This window comes from Nannobrachium achirus (genome assembly GCF_963921795.1).
Source record: "Nannobrachium achirus genome assembly, chromosome: 13".
Lineage (NCBI taxonomy): Eukaryota > Metazoa > Chordata > Actinopteri > Myctophiformes > Myctophidae > Nannobrachium > Nannobrachium achirus.
This window is the reverse complement of record NC_137833.1, coordinates 23,036,883-23,054,802: the sequence shown is the minus strand read 5'-3', so window position 1 is coordinate 23,054,802 and position 17,920 is coordinate 23,036,883. Positions and strand designations below refer to the sequence as shown.

Below are 17,920 nucleotides of genomic sequence, written 5' to 3'. Positions count from 1 at the left end.
CTTTACCCTAGGCTGAGGCGCATAGTTGCAATTTTCCTTCATAGAATTCAAAGCTTCTCCCAATGGCAGAATAGTCTGGTTTCCAAAAGTCTTAGAATAATTGAACAATAATGAGAAAATGAGAATGCTCTGTGTGTACTGTGAACAAATAGGGACAGGGAGGCAAAAAAATACAATTTCACAAATCTGTGCAACCAAACATACCTGGGTCATTGATGCTGTATAGCTGGCCTGTGCCGTGTGGGAATTAATTCACTGGTGGTTTCTATATAGTAGGGCGGCGTGGCTATAAAATCGTTCAATTTTGCGATACAAGCGCCAAACTTGGTAGATATGTTGATTGATATATTAGAAACAAATCTGGATATCGGGCCATCATAAATTTTGATTTTTCAAAATGGCCACTAGCGGTTTGTTAAACCTTCCTAAATCACCCTCTAGGAGCGACAGTTTTAGTGATAGGAAGCTGACATGTTGCATGCTGTGTGTGCATGTTCATGTCAATTGGTTAAAAGGGGGTGTGGCAATGGGAGTGGCCTATCATAAAAAGGTGCATAACTTTGATATAGATGCACAGATTTGCACAAAATGTTGTAGAAAGGTTGGTCACGACCCAAATAACATCTGAGTAACTGTTCACACCATCTTCCAAAAAAGGGGTTTGTCATTAGGACCAGTGTAATACCAGTGTAGTACCAGTACAAAACCAGAAGCTCCCTGTGGTCCAAACACCCAGAGGTCGTAGCGGCACGGGGCAGGGTGGAGGAAGCATGGCTTGGCTTTGCATGTGCGCCTACTGTGGAGAGACGTGGGATACTGAATGAGGATACTGCCTCTCACCATGCGCTGCCTGGACTCTCTGCACCCTCTCCATCAGTTCCTCCCCCTTGATGTTATCATAGGTACTGGAGAGAAGCTGTTTGGCCTCGTTCAGTATCCCACGTCTCTCCACCGTAGGCTCACATGCAAAGCCAAGCCATGCTTCCTCCACCCTGCCCCGTGCCGCTACGACCTCTGGGTGTTTGGACCACAGGGAGCTTCTGGTTTTGTACTGGTACTACACTGGTATTACACTGGTCCTAATGACAAACCCCTTTTTTGGAAGATGGTGTGAACAGTTACTCAGATGTTATTTGGGTCGTGACCAACCTTTCTACAACATTTTGTGCAAATCTGTGCATCTATATCAAAGTTATGCACCTTTTTATGATAGGCCACTCCCATTGCCACACCCCCTTTTAACCAATTGACATGAACATGCACACACAGCATGCAACATTTCAGCTTCCTATCACTAAAACTGTCGCTCCTAGAGGGTGATTTAGGAAGGTTTAACAAACCGCCAGTGGCCATTTTGAAAAATAATTTTTTTTGACGGCCCGATATCCAGATTTGTTTCTAATATATCAATCAACATATCTACCAAGTTTGGCGCTTGTATCGCAAAATTGAACGATTTGACATGTTTCAAGAGCTACGCCGCTCCACTAATAGGGGCCCAGCTGTCTAGAAGAGGGTCTGTCAGTGTGTTTTTGTGACTGTCTGCCAGTAGGACAAGGAAGGTAGTAAATACCTGAATATTTTTCACATGCAACCATCAGTACCAGTGTTCCTAGTGGGTCTTAAAGAAATGCTGGTTCTTTCTGGTTGTTGGTTGGTGATCTCTCCCACATCCACAAAATAATATAAATCTATAATTATCTCCTTCCTACTCAGTAAGTAAGTAGCCTACATTTACTCAAGTTCTGTACTTAAAGTTAGGCAAGTGATTTAGTTTAGGTTTCAGTTTCAGTTTTCATGTAGGTGACAGGCAGGGGCCTTCCTCCAATCATGATCAAGTGGGGGCAAGCCTTGGTGCACCTAAGGCCCGCCTCCACTTGACCATGACTGGAGTAAGGCCCCGCTCTTTCCTGATTGGAGGAAAACCGGTCTCCTCCACCAAAACTGAAACTGCTTTTAACTCCTCACAGGGGATAAGGTTGAAGTCCAAATATGGACTAAACACTCTATAATAACTAGCACCAGTAAGACACCCTAAGGGCGAGAAGCGACCTTGCCCTACATGGGTGTGTGCAGTGCACATGGGTGCTTTGGCATATATACCCTTCTGCTGAGCTGGTCGAGTCATCACTGTGATGTCAGAACAGGTCAGCTATATCCGTGAGGTCAGATGTAGAGGTATTGACCAGCTCCATATATGGAGATCTAGGTGATGATCCAGTTGTCTCCATGTATGGATATCCAGGATTTGATGAGGTCAGTGTCGTGAGCTTCATATATGGAGATCCAGGTGATGATTTTCAGCAGTCTTGATTTGGAAATGAATTCTGTCTTGGCCATATATGGAGCGTCCATATATGGGCCTTGCCAAATATGGGCATTGCCAAATATGGGCATTCCCAGATATGCGCTTAATATTGATGACATCGGGACATGGATCTGCATTTATGGGCATAGAAGGGACAAGGACTGAATTAATTTGCAAGTGTGACTTTTGTATCGGCAACCACACTGGTTAGACTGACACTATGTCCATATATGGGCATTCCCAGATACAGGCTTAATATTGATGGGCATAAAAATGATTCTATTGGATGGGCATTCCCAGATACGGGCTTAATATTGATGGGCATAAAAATGATTCTATTGGATGGGCATTCCCAGATATGGGCTTAATATTGATGGGCATAACACGGATTACATTAGTGCGGTTGCCCTAACAGGGCATCATCTGGGAATCAGATGTAGAGGTCAGCTTCATACAGTATATGGAGATCTAGGTGATGATCCAGTCGTCTCCATGTATGGATGTCCAGGGTTTGATGAGGTCACACTGACGGACAGGATCTGCCGGGTTTCATAGTAAACTGCGTCAAGGTGTGACTCTCACTCTTCTGTACAACAGGTCTGTTGTCAAGGTGTAGGTGTTATCTTACTCTCCTGTACAACAGGATATATCACACCCAACAGTAAAATCCTCAGTGTTGATTACTTGCGCCAACAGAGCATGCAGGTAGGGCGATGAGCTCTGTGGGTATGTGGCTGACAGTACAAAGGCTGGGCGTTCTTGGTGACGTCACCACAAACCAACAGGTGTCGTCACATACTCATTGACAGCTGAGCCACATACCCACATACAGAGCTCATCATCCTACTTGCACGCTCTGCTGGCGCACAAGTAGGCCATATTTGACTATGGGTGCACAAGGAGGAAGTTGGCACCTCGACAGAGTGCAGTCTAATTTAACACTGAGGTCCATTTGGTTCCATATGTATACTCTTTGTTACATTAACACTAAGTTCACACATTACAGGTGTGGTTTAAATGATAATCCTTGGAAAAGTGGAGTATTAAATACTTTGGAGTTAGTTTAACTCGCAGGTGTAAATTTAACTTCAGAATAAAATCAAACCTCACGGTTGTGAGGCTAAATTGGAACAAATTCCTATAAAGTTTACACATTGTCAAAAGCCTTCTTTGGATAAATACTTGGTGAGAAGACCTGATCTTGAGTGTTGAGAGGTCCTCGTCTGTGGTAAAGGTCTCATTTGCAGAGCAGGAGGAAGCGTCTACTTGGAGAAGAGCATAGTTTGTGCAAGGGTGCGTTCAGCTTCATTGAAATTGAGCCATCGTGTCTTCCCTGTACATAGAAAACCTTTGTACCATTCTCTGCCCTGGAGGCGTCCGGCAAGCCCCAGGATTCTAATCCAACACGCCTCTCCTGAAGATGACAGGTACTCCTACCTGGCTCGGTAACTGCGTCTACATAGAGCTTGACTCTGAACCCCGCCCGACTCAAACCCTAAGCAATTTATAATGTACCCCAAACCACGGTCTGAAGGCTGATTTGTCATATGTTTCAATTGGACCCCAAACCAATGGATTTAGTTAGACTATACTTCAACTTTGTTGTCAAGTCAAGTCCCAGTGGGTTTGGACTAAACTCGCAAGACAGATTTTCAGTTTGTAATGAAAATCTGTCTGCAGGATCGCTGTTTAGTTGAATATGAGCTCTCCTAAGGGGGTAGGCCCTTGAGCAGGAAGCAAGCAAATTAGAATAAAGGGGAGCAGTCAAGCCTGATTTCCTGTTATTCAGGCATTTAAACAAGCTTGCCTCCAGAGGTTAAACATAGTAGCATGCTATTCAATTAAAGAAAATATGTTTTCTTAAACGGAATGGGTTCCCAGATTGGGTTTGGGCAAATGTCAAGCTCTACCTACAGTATCGTCTGCAGCTATCCTTACTCCCATTCCCTCTGTCTTCCTTCTGCTAGATTCTGGTGATGTCCTTAGTAGCTGGTAGCAAATGTACTAACCTCAAACCTAACCCTCTAACTATTCCTGCTATACCTAACTGCTGGCTCCTGTTACACTGCAGAAGATTACGAGCATAGGGATTGACTTTGTTTCATCAAATTTTTCATCAAATCTATTTCATCCTATTTTAAGTGACACATGAAGGCAAATCTTTTTGCTGTTTTCAAGTAATCTTTTTAGATTTAATTACATTTCTTAACTGTTATTTTTCTTTTCTGAAATTTCTTGAAACCAAATAAATGCAACTAGAATACATTCTTAATTAACTACTAAATGATTGCATTGAATTCAATACATTTATAGTTAGTTGTGCGGCGGTGTTGGTTGCCAAAAAATGTATCTATAAGCTCACAACAAGCTGAGATGCGAGGCGTTGTTAGCTTACAGATCGGCTGTTTTCAGCGTGTGGCACCCAACTACGCGCGCAACTACTTCTAGTCAGCTGTGTGGCGAATAATATGTGAACATGTGAGAGTGAATGTGTCAAATCATGATGGAGGACCACGTCAAAAGCAACAATATTGCTTTGTGACGTTTCTTTAACACGTTCCTGTTTGTCCGCTAGATGCTGACGCTGTGCACAAGTTAACTCGAATGGCTGTTTTAATTTGTGGTGACGTACTGTTGCTCTAGTATGTACTTGCTGCAGGCTAAATCAGGCCCGGCGCCACGGGGGTGCCAGAGGGGGCCTTTATTGTCACTGTCAGGCAGAAACTTTGTATCTCCGAGTTTCACATTTCTATGTTTTATCGTAAAGTAAAGCCTTGCTTTATCTTCCAAGACTATCGCACAAAACTAGTGAAAATAGCAGATCTACAAGCAATCGGCTATTTTCACTAGTTTAAATAATTTTAAAAATGATAAATATAAAACCAACGGTATTGGACATACAAGGTTTCCACTCGACAACATCAAAATATATATTGTTTTAATATAAAAATGAGATGTGCCCCCTCACCATTTTCAACTGCCCCCTCAGTCATTTCATCCTGCAGCCGAGCCTGGGCTAAATGTCATGTAGTTGGTGCCCTTTTGTTTCAGTCTGCGTTGTCGAACGTTTAGTTTGTGGTCATGCAGCTTGTGTTTCTTTGGCGCCGCGCTATGGTGTTTGTTGGTTATGGTGCTGCTCAGTTTGCTCACTGCAAGAGCTTTTCTTTCTTCTGGCCCTGTAGTCAACTGTAGTCAAATGCAAAGAAAGTGTTTATTTAACTCTGAGAGTGCTCTTAAGAGTTAAATGGACACTCTGGGTTTTACTGTGTGTACAGTCTGTATGTGTGCTCGTCTCCTGTTCCCAGCAGTACCTGAAGAGGTGCTTTTGGTCAAGGATAAAAGTTCAGTGCAAATGATATGTATCTCACATTGTCCATTATTAACATCATAGGTGTGTGTGTGTGTGTGTGTGTGTGTGTGTGTGTGTGTGTGTGTGTGTGTGTGTGTGTGTGTGTGTGTGTGTGTGTGTGTGTGTGTGTGTGTGTGTGTGTGTGTGTGTGTGTGTGTGTCCATGTGCATGCATGCGCACGTGTGTGTATGTGTCATCCTCATCATTCTCATGTTCATGGCTTGAATGGAGAATATGGATGCTACACCCTTTTCAGGAGGCTGTAAATCACCTCGGTACAAAGAAGAGGTACACGCACACACTCACACTCGCACACACACTAGGGCTGTCACAATTATTACATAATTGCCAAATCGCAATTATTTGAGATAATCGCAATTCCTTTTTGCATAATCGTCATAATTGTCAATCATTTCCATGTTGAGAAATCTTGATATATTTTCAAAATGTTAAAAAAATTGAGTATAAAGTTACAAAGTATGAAGTTAATGTAAGTTATTTGTCATATTTATCCTGTGCAACTTTAGTTTACGAAGCCTAAAAGCCAAACAGAAATGTTCCAATGTACGATGACAGGAACACAATTAAATCATTAATCGCGATTATTTGGGCAACAATTAATCGTCAAGTAAAATGTCATAATCGTGACAGCACACAAACACACACACACGCACGCACGCACGCACGCGCACACACACACACACACACACACACACACACAGTAGTTGAAGAATGAGCGAGTGAGTGTGGCCCACTCACACCCCACCCCCCCCTCCTCCATCAGTCACATCATACTCCTTATTTCCTTTTCGTCCAGCTCATAAACTCATATAGTCAAAAGTAGTGATGGGACGATACACGATATTATCGTTTATCGTGATAAAAAACACTCACGATAATCGTATTGTGGAGATTTAATTCATCGGGATATCGTCCTCCGTCATGCACTGGGATAAATTCACCTCTTATTTTCCGAGCTGCATATCCGGTACCACTTAAACGCTCTATAATTGGTAAAAGGTACTTATATATGTAGCTGATCCAGTCATTTTTTTTCACTAGCCGATCTACAAGCTCACAGCGTGTCGCCTTGCGACGCGTTGTGAGCTTGTAGATCTGCTATTTTTTGGCAAATGTTCCGCCCAAGGATAATGGATTTTGATTATCGCGATATCGTAAATCGCGATTTATTTTGTCACAATAATGGTGATATGAAATGTTCATATCGTCCCATCCCTAGTCAAAAGTAAATGCCCAAAGAGAATCCAACTCAATCTGTACTGATGTATCCCTCCATCATGCTATCTTCCGTCCTCCCCACATCCATCTTTGTTTTTCTGTTTTCTTGTATCATTGTTCTCCACTCGGCGTCTGCCGTTCGTTCTCCAGGCAACCTGGGATCCTGGAAGCCCCTGAATGTCAGAGTTATGGCAGGATGCTTCCTGACAGTAGCAGGTAAGGCACTGCAGGCCACACCACGCCGAGTAGCAGTGCCATTCACCATTAACCGCTGGTTTTCAACCCTTTTCCTATCAAGGCCCTTTATTTATTTCGGCATTTGAGCCACGGCCCACCATTTGATGACATTTAGCCTCTCAGACCACCAACATTACAACGGTTCGGGGCCATAGTACCCAAATAATATTCCTTTGATCTTAGCATTAGAGGGTAGCACGGGTCTTACAGGACCCGATAACCCGAGACCCGAACCGAGAACCGAGCCGTTTCGGGTCTAAAATATTCACTTGTCCCTCGGGTCAGGGTAAGGTAGGGTCTAATTGCCTCGGGTCCGTTCGGGGCATTCCAAAATGTATTTACCCACAAGGATCCGAGAGGACCCGAGATTTAAAAATATACTTTGTATTTACCCTTCAACTTTAAAATATATATTGTTTTTAATGAGACATGCATTGTAATTACGCTCCCAAATCCATATTATCGTCTCGCTTATTGAATGAGTCCCGTTCAGCGCATCCAATCTCAAGCGTTGCACTGCTGTTGAAGTGAAAATCATGGAGGGCTTTTTTTTGCGAGGTGAAACGCAAACAAAGGCCACCTGGAAGATGCAGGTTGGAACGTCAATTAGCCTATATGGAGCATGTTTCTGGACATCATCTGCAGGGATGGGCGACATAAAGTCGGCGAAAATCTGTCTATCTGCAACACAATCGCACTGACGCACGCGAGCTCGTCTCGTCTCGTCTCAGTCTGTGTTTACTCTGGTGGGGCAGCCGAGAGCGCAGGAGGAGGAAAGTTTTGTGATGCAAGCTGTGGTGTCGTGGACACTGACTGCACAGTAACACTCTCACTGGACAGGTTGGTGTTTGTTGTGGATATCACGGTGATTGTTCAGCTGGGGACTGAGCTGAAAATCTAACTGTTATGCATGACGCACGGCGCACAAAACCCTCCGCAATAATAGCTCTCACCTCTCACCTCTCGGTCCACGGAGGGGCAGCTGAAGTGCGCTGCTGCTGCGCTTTGTCTAGGCTATTAGTTTCAAAAGCAATGGTAAAACATAAGCATCCTATAGCATTGGACACAGTTCGGGCCAAAGACCTGGACAGATCGTGTCCGTTTCCCCCGTTTCCATTTTAGGGTCGAATCCAGTCTCTCTCGGATCCATTTTGGGCGAGGGCTAGAAAATCCGTATTTTTCTCTGGGCCATTCGGCTCGGTCCAAATTTCCTCGGCTCCATTTCGGCTCGGCTCACATTTTCGGGGCCCGTGCTACCCTCTACTTAGCATTAAAGCTTAGCATTAAAGAATATTATAATGGCATTGGTTCTCAAAGTGGGGGCCAAGGAACCCCCAGGGTCCTTGAGGGAGTTCCAGGGGGTCCCCAGCTAAATGATAGTTAGGAACCAAATGGACCCTTCAGCTGTAGGTCTGTAACTCAGTGTACAAATGGTACCATTGTGTAATGTGTACCATTGATTTTACAATATAAATCGGGGTCCCAGAGATAGAAATAGCATTAAATGGGGGTCCGTAGCCTAATGTATGTCAAACTGGGGGTCCTTGAAATTAAAATGGTTGAGAATCACTGCTAGAGCCATGAAGATCTTCTCTACTGGGGGGTCCCTGGCATATATTTTCAAATGGGGGTCTGCGGGCTAATACGTGTCAATTTGGGGGGTCCTTGACATGAAAAAGTTTGAGAACCACTGCTCTATGGTGGTGTACAGTATGGTAGTACAATATATCTGCAGTGTTTGGAGGTGGTCTCCTTACTCTTCCATTAACCCATTTAGGCCTACAATGAAAGTCGTAAAAATGTGTGGAATTTTTTGAATATATGTATTTTCAAAGCGAACGTTTGCAACTCAAATTTTGCTTCTGAGGGGTCCCTGGAACTAAATATTTTGTGATGGGGGTCTGGCCAAATGCATATCATTTTGGGGGTCCTTCACATGAAAAAGTTTGAGAACCACTGACACAGTAGTCTCTCAAGAACAGACTGAGCTCCAGTTAAGTGAAAAGGACCTTTTCTTTGACGATGGCTGGCCAGATTGCTGACATAGAAACATAGGAATCGGGTCAAAATTATAATTTTCACGATTTAAAAAAAAATAGCAGATCTACTGTGAGCTTGTATATCTGCTATTTTCAATAGTTAAAGCATTACATAATTCTAGGCCTAAATTTTAAGACATTTAAATCCTGGTATAGGACACCTTCTGTCATTTGAAGCTGATGGCACACTGGGTTGAACACTAGAAAAAGTAAAGCATATCTAGTAAATATGCTTTACTAATTAGTTTGGCAATTACTTCTCTCTACCAGGAGAGGGAGACAATGTACACAAAACTATGGATTGCAGCCTGAACATAGGAAATCAAATGTAGGAGAAAAGAGATTTCATGAATTTGCCCAAACGTAATTTACCAATTCACCAACAGTGCGTATCGAGATCAAGGTCAATTTTTTGATTCTAGCAACTTGCTATCCCACCTATCTTAAACCTAACTAAGATAAGTCTAAGATATCTAAGCCTAAATCTGTTTATACGGATACACATAATTATGAGTATTCTTATTCCATATCTTATAGGTTATGCTGTCTGGACCAGCCTTGTTTAACTCAGTACATTAGTTACTAGGGCCTTGGCTTGTCAGCTTTGCTGATGTCATATTTAGCAGGCTTTGTATTTGCTTGATCCTTTGTTTAAATGTTTTTATGTTCTTTTTTTTCACCCCTGTCCCCATTTTTATTATCCCTTTCCCTATTTTCGTGTTTATTTTCTGCATGCTGCCTGGCACTGTGTGGCTGGCCTCTGTGGGATTTGTATGGTGTGTGTGTGTGTGTGTGTGCGCGCGCGCGCGTGTGCGCGTATCAGAGTCCAAATTAAGCCCACCTCCATCCTGAGGGGCTCCAGAGGAAAGAAGGCCCCTCTGCGGCCGCTTGGTAAGGGGACCCTCCCCCTCCCCCTGCTTCCCCACTCAACACATACTGTACATTGAGTCGGACCCATAGGCTGACACAGGCTGATCACTCCATGCCCTCAAGTGGAGAGGAACTCACTCTCTCCTTCATATTTCAACTGTGTGTCTGTGTGTGTGTGTGCATGTGTGTTGTATTTGTGTGACGGCCAGCCCCGGCGGCAGGACTCAATGGCTAATGGGGCCGTCCGTGAGCTTAAGGTTGCGACCACTATGCAGATTAGTGTTTGGCCTTTGTTTTAGAGCAATGGTCTTCAACAGGGGGCCCGGGACCCCTAGGGGGTCCTCAGAGTTACTGCAGGGGGTCCTCCAAATCTTTGTGTGATAGAAACTTTTTTTTTCTCCTTTTTTCTATTAAACACTTGAACCCTAGTGTCCATATTCTGAGAACTTTAGCCAAAAATAGCAGATCTACAAGCTCACAACGCCTCGCGCTGCGACGCGTTGTCGGCAAAGGTTTGGTCTAGAGGGGAAAAGGAGCAGACTAAGTACAGCGTGAAAGGTCAAGTGGTTAAATATCTGAAAACACAAATTGACATGAATCCAAAATACACTGACGATTGTGCTATCAAACAATGAAACGATATGGAATCTATGAAAAGGTTGTGGGGGTCCCTGCTTCATCTCTCTCTCAACTAAGGGGTCCTTGGCCTAAAAACGTTGAAGACCCCTGTTTTCGAGTATTTGCCGGTTTCACTGATGGGGCCGGGGGTCCGCGTGATGGGGCTCGGGCCCCAGCAGTCCCCCTCGTGCCGCCGGGCCTGGTGTCGGCGTGGTTGGCACAGCTCTCGGCTTTGTGTGCCTGTCGCTGTGTGAGCGTGTAGATGTGTACAGTATGTGCGCGTGTGTAAAGGTGAGCGGATGTCTGTTGTCGCTGTGTGTGCACTGTGTTTGTTTGTGTGTGTGTGTGTGTGTGTGTGTGTCTTTTTTGTTGTTGTTCATTATTCTGTTTCCCGACTGTCCTTTTAGTTGACCTTGTATCAGTGAACTGTACCATCCTGTACTTTTTCCTATGCAAAGTATTCAATCAATCAATCAATCACCTGGATCCCAGAGGACTTCCCTGCTCCTAGGACTTGAGATGAGAAGCACTGCTTTAAAGGGACGCCGTAAATGCATACTATCGATGTGCATTTAATTCAGTTAATTGTTGATGATGATGATGATGATAATAGTCTAAAAAATGAATGTGGTCTGTGGTAAAGGTGATAAAGGTATCTATCTGGTAACGGATGACTGTTCTGTACAGCCTTGGATTCATTTCAGAAGACAGCTCAGTTAAAAACTGAGCTGCTATTGGACCATTAGCTCTAAAACAAAAGTATAGAGAGATGGCATTGAAAATCTTGATGGTATCCCTTTAAAGACCAGCAGCAATATCTGTCTTGCGACCATTATTGACAAATGTCTTGGGAAAACAGCGGCTGGTTGTGTCTCCGCCAATCACAGTCTCAACCAACCATCCCGTCACCTCGGGTTATGGGATCCTGCCTTGTGTCGGCACTGACACTGCGAGAGAGAAGAGAGAGAGAGAGAGAGAGAGAGAGAGAGAGAGAGAGAGAGAGAGAGAGAGAGAGAGAGAGAGAGAGAGAGAGAGAGAGAGAGAGAGAGAGAGAGACTACAGTACATTGCCTATTTCTCACCTCAAATTGTTTTTAGATACATATTTTAGTATACTGTTTAAAACTGGAACTTACAGAGTAGCAGCAGCCCATAATGACAATATAGGCTGCGTGTGGAATAACATTGAGCTGTGGCCTGTGGAAATCACACCGGTGAATGAAAATCATGATTCATGATTACTCATAAGGACTTGCTTGTGCAATCACACGTTACATTTTTGTCATTATGGTTGACTTTTAGGGACTTTTGACAACAAAAAGAAAAAAGGTTGTGGCACGGATATACTCTAAAATTGTGACAAAACATATTTTTCTTTTCAGCTGGTCTAAGATTAATTTCAGTTGCTAAATAATGGACTGTGCCTCAGCTCCTTGAGCTGCAGTCAACGCTGGTGGGATTTCTTGATAATCATTTATGTTGTCTTCATGTGAGTACATGGTAATAATGAATGAGTTTGAATAAATAGCCATGTGCAGGTGTACAATATGTGGTGTTTCTGCTTAAAGCTTCCTTTGACAACAACTTTCTTTTCAGTGTCTGACTATTAATTTGCTGCTTTTTTTCCACAACAGGATCCCTCACTGTAAAACGATTTATTTTAAACCATCGTGTTGTGTTTTCCTCCACATGCTTTCCACCCCAAATGTTGAATGTGCTTATAGCGTACCTCAACACCTGGACACTTTTGTGCGTTTGCTGCCCTCCAAAGGTTAAAGCCATAGAAGGTGAAAAACGTGCTATAGGCTCACCTTGGTAGCTTTACGTGCCGATGACAATATTCTTGACTACTGTCAATGCTTCCACAGTGGCACGCCTAAAATCCACCACACCCATTTTTATTATTTTATTGCCTGCAGCTCTGTTGCTGACATCAGTGTCCCAAGACAAGATTTAGTTTTTTTTCTTTTACCTTTCGATGGCAGCAGACTGACAAAAGTCTACAAGGGTTTAGTTCCCTGCTTTTCGCTAAACATGCATTCTGACAAACTGCTGCACCAGGCGATGCCCCCTCTGCGCTGTTTGGCCTTTCAGCCGAGGTCCAGCTTGCAAAAACGTATGTTCTAGGATATGTTGATGTTTCCAAACACCATTTTGTTTCATTTTCTCTGCATAATAAGGCAAGCGGGGGACAACTGAAAGAATGTTCCTATAATGAAAAGTTGGAATAAGTGAGTTCTTCCAACCTCCAGAGTAACACTCGCAATCACTTGATGTCAATGAATGTTCTGTGTTGTGTGTGCAGTCAAATCAGAGTTTTACTTACAAAGAAAAGATATGGGTTTTGCTGACATGTGTGGCTCAAATGTTTTACACTTACAGTGTTTGACCTGAGTCTTTGAGACCAGTATGCCTGTAGGACTGCTGTGGTGTACATACTGGTCTTCTCTAGACTGACCCTCTCATTCTATCCCCTCTTCCCCCCCCCCCCCTTTCTATCTCTTCCCATCCATCTCCATCCCTTTCTTTTTATCCATCTGTGTGCCTTTCTTGCTGTCCTCTTTTACCCTTATCCGTCCCCTCTCTCTTCAACGCCACCTCTCCTCCCTCTTGTCTTTTGGCTGTAATCTCTCTGTCTCCGTCCACCTCCACTCGTATTTCTCTCCTGTCTCTGTGCGTCTCCTCCATCTCTCTGACTTTGCCCCTGTCCCATATCTCCCCGTTTCCTCTCCTCCTCCTCGTCCCTCCTTCCTCCAGGTCTCACCTCCAAGGTGGTTCGTCTATGTCCTCCTCCTCCCGCAGAGTGAGACAGCTTCCACAGGTCCCCGCTAAGAGCAGCAATGTAGAACAAGGTTTGTGTGTGTGTGTGTGTGTGTGTGTGTGTGTGTGTGTGTGTGTGTGTGTGTGTGTGTGTGTGTGTGTGTGTGTGTGTGTGTGTGTGTGTGTGTGTGTGTGTGTGTGTGTGTGTGTGTGTGTGCAGGGGTGTCGCACCAAATTCTGGACCCTGGGTACAAGGATTCACCGCAGGCCCCCCATGAATGTTCTTCGTAGGGGATGGGGTTTAACCCATTTAGACTGGGAACACATTATTTTGTGCTTTAACTTATTGAAAAATAGAAGATTTACAAGCTCACAGCATGGCACTAGGTGCCACGCTGCGAGCTTGTAGATCTGCTATTTTTGAAAAAAGTATATCTTTGACACGATTCTATAAATGTGTTCTAGTTTTTTTTTTAAACGTTTTCATGTGAAGGACCCCCAAAATGATATGTATTTGGCTACGGACCCCCCATCTCAAAATATTTAGTTCCAGGGACACCTCAGAAGCAAAATTTGAGTTACAAATGTTCACTTAAAAAATACATACATTCAAAGATTTGCACACACTTTCACAACTTTTCAAAAAATAGCAGATTTACAAGCTTGCCGCACTGTGAGCTTGTATATCTGCTATTTTCCAATAGCTAAAGTATAAAATAATCAAGGCCCCTCCACCTTGGGCCCTAGTAACTCAGTCCAACTCCCCCCCCCACCCCCCCCCCCCCCCCCTTGTGACGCCCCTGTGTGTGTGTGTGTGTGTGAGAGACACATGTTACGTAATTTAAGAAGCAATAACTCTACACTGCGTCGCTTTTCTTCTGTGTGTAGTCCTGGCATCAGAAGAGCGCGTGCGGCAGCTGAACGTGAGGGTTCACCCCAACCGGGCCGCTCCTGCCACCACCTCCAGTCAGCAGGACCTGGAGAAAGCCCTCAAAAACAAACGGGAGGTCAGACGCTCCCTCCCTCTTTCTTCTTCTTCTTTTTCTTTTCTTTTTTTTTCATTCAACAGTGACACTCGTCTGTGTATTCTACTTGGCGTCAGGGGGTCATTTGGGGAATCAGGCAATTGCCACACCCTATAGTGTTCACATTTAACCTTGTATTCAATTATTTTATGCATATTGTCCTCAACTCTGAATTGCAGTAGCAGATTAATCTGATGTGCGTATTGTGTGCAACCATTAATTTATTATTAACCACTTTCAACGTGGCATCCCTATTTTGGGAATGTCATTATAGTGAACATTTTCAAACGTTTTCTCTTTTCGCCCCCAAACAAATATTAAAAACAGTTGATCTTCAAGCTCTCAACGCGTCGCCAAGCAATGCTTTGAGAGCTTGTAGATCTACTATTTTCGTTAGTTTAGAAGTGGGACTGTGCCATCCCCTATTTCTTTCTGAAATTACTCCTCTGCTAAGTGTGTCTTTGTTTGTCCGGTATTTGGAGTGTCGGCTGAATATGAACCTGTTTTCCCGAGCAGCTCTACAAGGACCAGCGGAGAAGCTGCGAGAACGTTTCCCACAAGTCCTCGGACAGCGATGTCAGCGACGTGTCAGCCATCTCTCGTACCAGCAGTGCCTCTCGTATCAGCAGCACCAGCTGCATGTCCATACAGTCAGAGAGACCCCGCGGAAGGTTCAGGTACACATACATCAGTGTATTTGTACAAATGTTACCAAATGGACCATCTTACAGACGTATAAGAGTCCATTTGGTTCCTAATTGTCAATAATGTTGCTGTGGACCCCCTGGAACCCCCCCAGGACCCTACTTCGAGACCCATTGAGTACGCGTCGCCATGGGAACCAAAGCGTTCAGTGAAAGGGGTGGAAACCCGTCGCCGCCGAGGCTTTGCTTAACCATTTTGATCGCTACGGCGATTAAGTCATAGCAGCCGTAGTCCGCCTGGCGTTGCCATCCTGAAAATCATCTAGCTTAAAGTCACTATTACCAATACTGTTGCACCCCTACATGTCTTTGATTGTGTGTGTTTTCCAGCCGTGCCATGCGTGCCGCAGGTCGTCACATGATGAAGAGCACCAGCGTCAGCGGTGAGATCTACGGCATGGACCACGTTGACGGCAGCCAATCAGACACGGCGCTCAGCCTGGGGGGAGGGATCAAGAAGCGCCGCAACAGCCTCAGCCAACGGGTGGTGGCGGTCCTCCCGTCCAGACGCAGCCGCAGTACCTCCCAACTCAGCCAGACAGGTCAGGACGGACAGACAGACGCAATGACAGATGGATGTAGGCAGATGGGCAGACTTAAAGACAGATGGACTGAGAGACAGACAGATGAACAGACAGTATTGATGCGCGGGTCAGGTTTTGTTCAACCTACCACATTAACGACTTTTACTGGGGCCCCCGACCCCGTGGACTTTTGGGGTTTCAGAATAGGTCCATTGAACTCAATGGACTTTTGGGGTTACAGAAAAGGTTACAGAAAAAGTCTATTGAACTTATTGGACTTTTGGGGTTACTCTAGATGAAATTATAAAGCTGGACAAGAACTAAAGTATAGGATAGTTGCCCTGTAGGCAACCACACTAAAGAATACTCTATTAATGAGGAATATCTCTCGCTCTGCCCCTCTATTTCTGCCGGGACAAAAAAATCCCAAGCAAGCACAAAAAAGGATTTATTATTGTGACAGTCAGGTCGCAGTTAGTATGAAAACGTCCACCTCATGTCCGTGAGTGAGTGAGTCACGCTCTTGTCCGTGAGTCACGCTAATACACAACATTTCGTTACCTATCGACTTCAGTTCCTCCCTCCCATTCCATCACAAAAAAAAACACATTTGGTGTAACACTCACTCACATGGGTCTGTGCCGCGTCGCTGATTGGCTGTGGCTTTCACAGCTCAGCTGTTTAACGGAGTGGTGTCTGTGTGTGTGGGTGTGTGTGTGTGTGTTGGGGAAATTGCTGTGCGACCTGACGGTCGCTTCTCGCCCTTACAGCGTTTTACTTGGGTTAATGTAACTGATATTTAGACTGTTACAATGTTGTCAACGGCCTGTTTGACCTGAACCCACCTGTCCAGTCCCCAATGTTCTCTTCAAACTCTCCCAACTATGGATAAATCCATGGTTCAATCTGAAATCCCTGGGTCCGGTGGGTTTTGCATTGATCCGCGCATCACTAGTGAATCGACAAAGAGATCAAAGAGCTACACATGTGGACACACACACACACACACACACACACACACACACACACACACACACACACACACACACACACACACACACACACACACACACACACACACACACGCACACAACCAGACTGACTGAGGGACATGCTGTAGTAAGAGCCAGCGCAAGAGTGTGACAGTCTGTCTAGAAGACATAGACCGACAGATCGATGGACAAACACACACACACACACACACACACACACACACACACACACACACACACACACACACACACACACAGACACAGACACAGACACACACACACAGACAGACTGTCACACATTCCAGTTATGTGTTCAATCATTCCAGTGTTGTTTATTTGTGTTTGTTGTGTGTTATTTCAGAGGCGGCGGGGGGTAAGGCGGCCAAAAGACAGAAAGGTAAAGCATAGTTAGACTGACAGACTGTAGATAGTCATGTCAGATATTCAGACAGACACATAGTTAGATAAACCGGTGCACAGTAAAATCCTGAGTGTTCATTTAACTCTGTGTGTGTAGTACAAATGGATAGATTAACACAGAAGGTTTTTACTTTGTAGAGTAGACAGACAGGGTGACAGGTAGTTAGACACAGACTTGGAATCTGTGCTGAAATAGGCTATAATTGAATGTTGGTGCTGGGAAATGTTTTAATCGTTGTAGGTATTTATTAAAAGAACGTTTCCTTGAAACAGCATATAATAATAACACATCAATATATAAACATTTAAGGGCACGATCACACCAAAGGATGGCTGTCAGCTGATTAACTCTTTTTGTGCGCGGCCGACTGTTTTTCGCAGCCAGCGGATTCTAAAAAGCCCAGCGCATTCTGTCCCAATATACAGTGACACACCTGTCACTCACTTTCAGGACCCTCCCCGTAGCTACACAACACAAGTATGTGACGAGGTATCTAAATGCACAGCAGAGAGAGACGGGGTCCCCTCGCCCCGGTTTGTGCACTCCCAAAGCTTGCAACACACGTTGCTACAACCAGTTGTCGCTCCGAGGTTGAAAGTCTGGTGACGCAAGGTTAGTTGTCGCTGGGGCGCCCGGTGGCCTACTGGTCTAAGCGCATACCATATAGGCATTGATACCTGGCGGCGTCGCCGGTTCGATTCCCAATCCGGACGACCTTTGCCGCATGTCTCTCCCCATCTCTCCCCCGTTTCCTGTCAGTCTACTGTACTATCCAATAAAGGCATAAAAGCCCAAAAACAAATCTTTAAAAAAAAAAAAGGTTAGTTGTCGCTTC

At 44.5% G+C, this 17,920-nt stretch overlaps 1 protein-coding gene across 1 annotated transcript in view; it reads left to right on the top strand.

The window, feature by feature from the left end:
* rims1a (regulating synaptic membrane exocytosis 1a) overlaps positions 1-17,920 on the top strand; it is a gene marked incomplete at both ends in the record, with an annotated part of 137,708 nt that overhangs the window by 109,565 nt on the left and 10,223 nt on the right. The window contains 5 exons of the mRNA XM_080740637.1: positions 3,652-3,753; positions 13,417-13,511; positions 14,308-14,426; positions 14,961-15,121; positions 15,479-15,690. Of these exons, the coding sequence (XP_080596763.1) occupies positions 3,652-3,753; positions 13,417-13,511; positions 14,308-14,426; positions 14,961-15,121; positions 15,479-15,690 (689 nt within the window). The remainder of the gene's footprint in view (positions 1-3,651; positions 3,754-13,416; positions 13,512-14,307; positions 14,427-14,960; positions 15,122-15,478; positions 15,691-17,920) is intronic.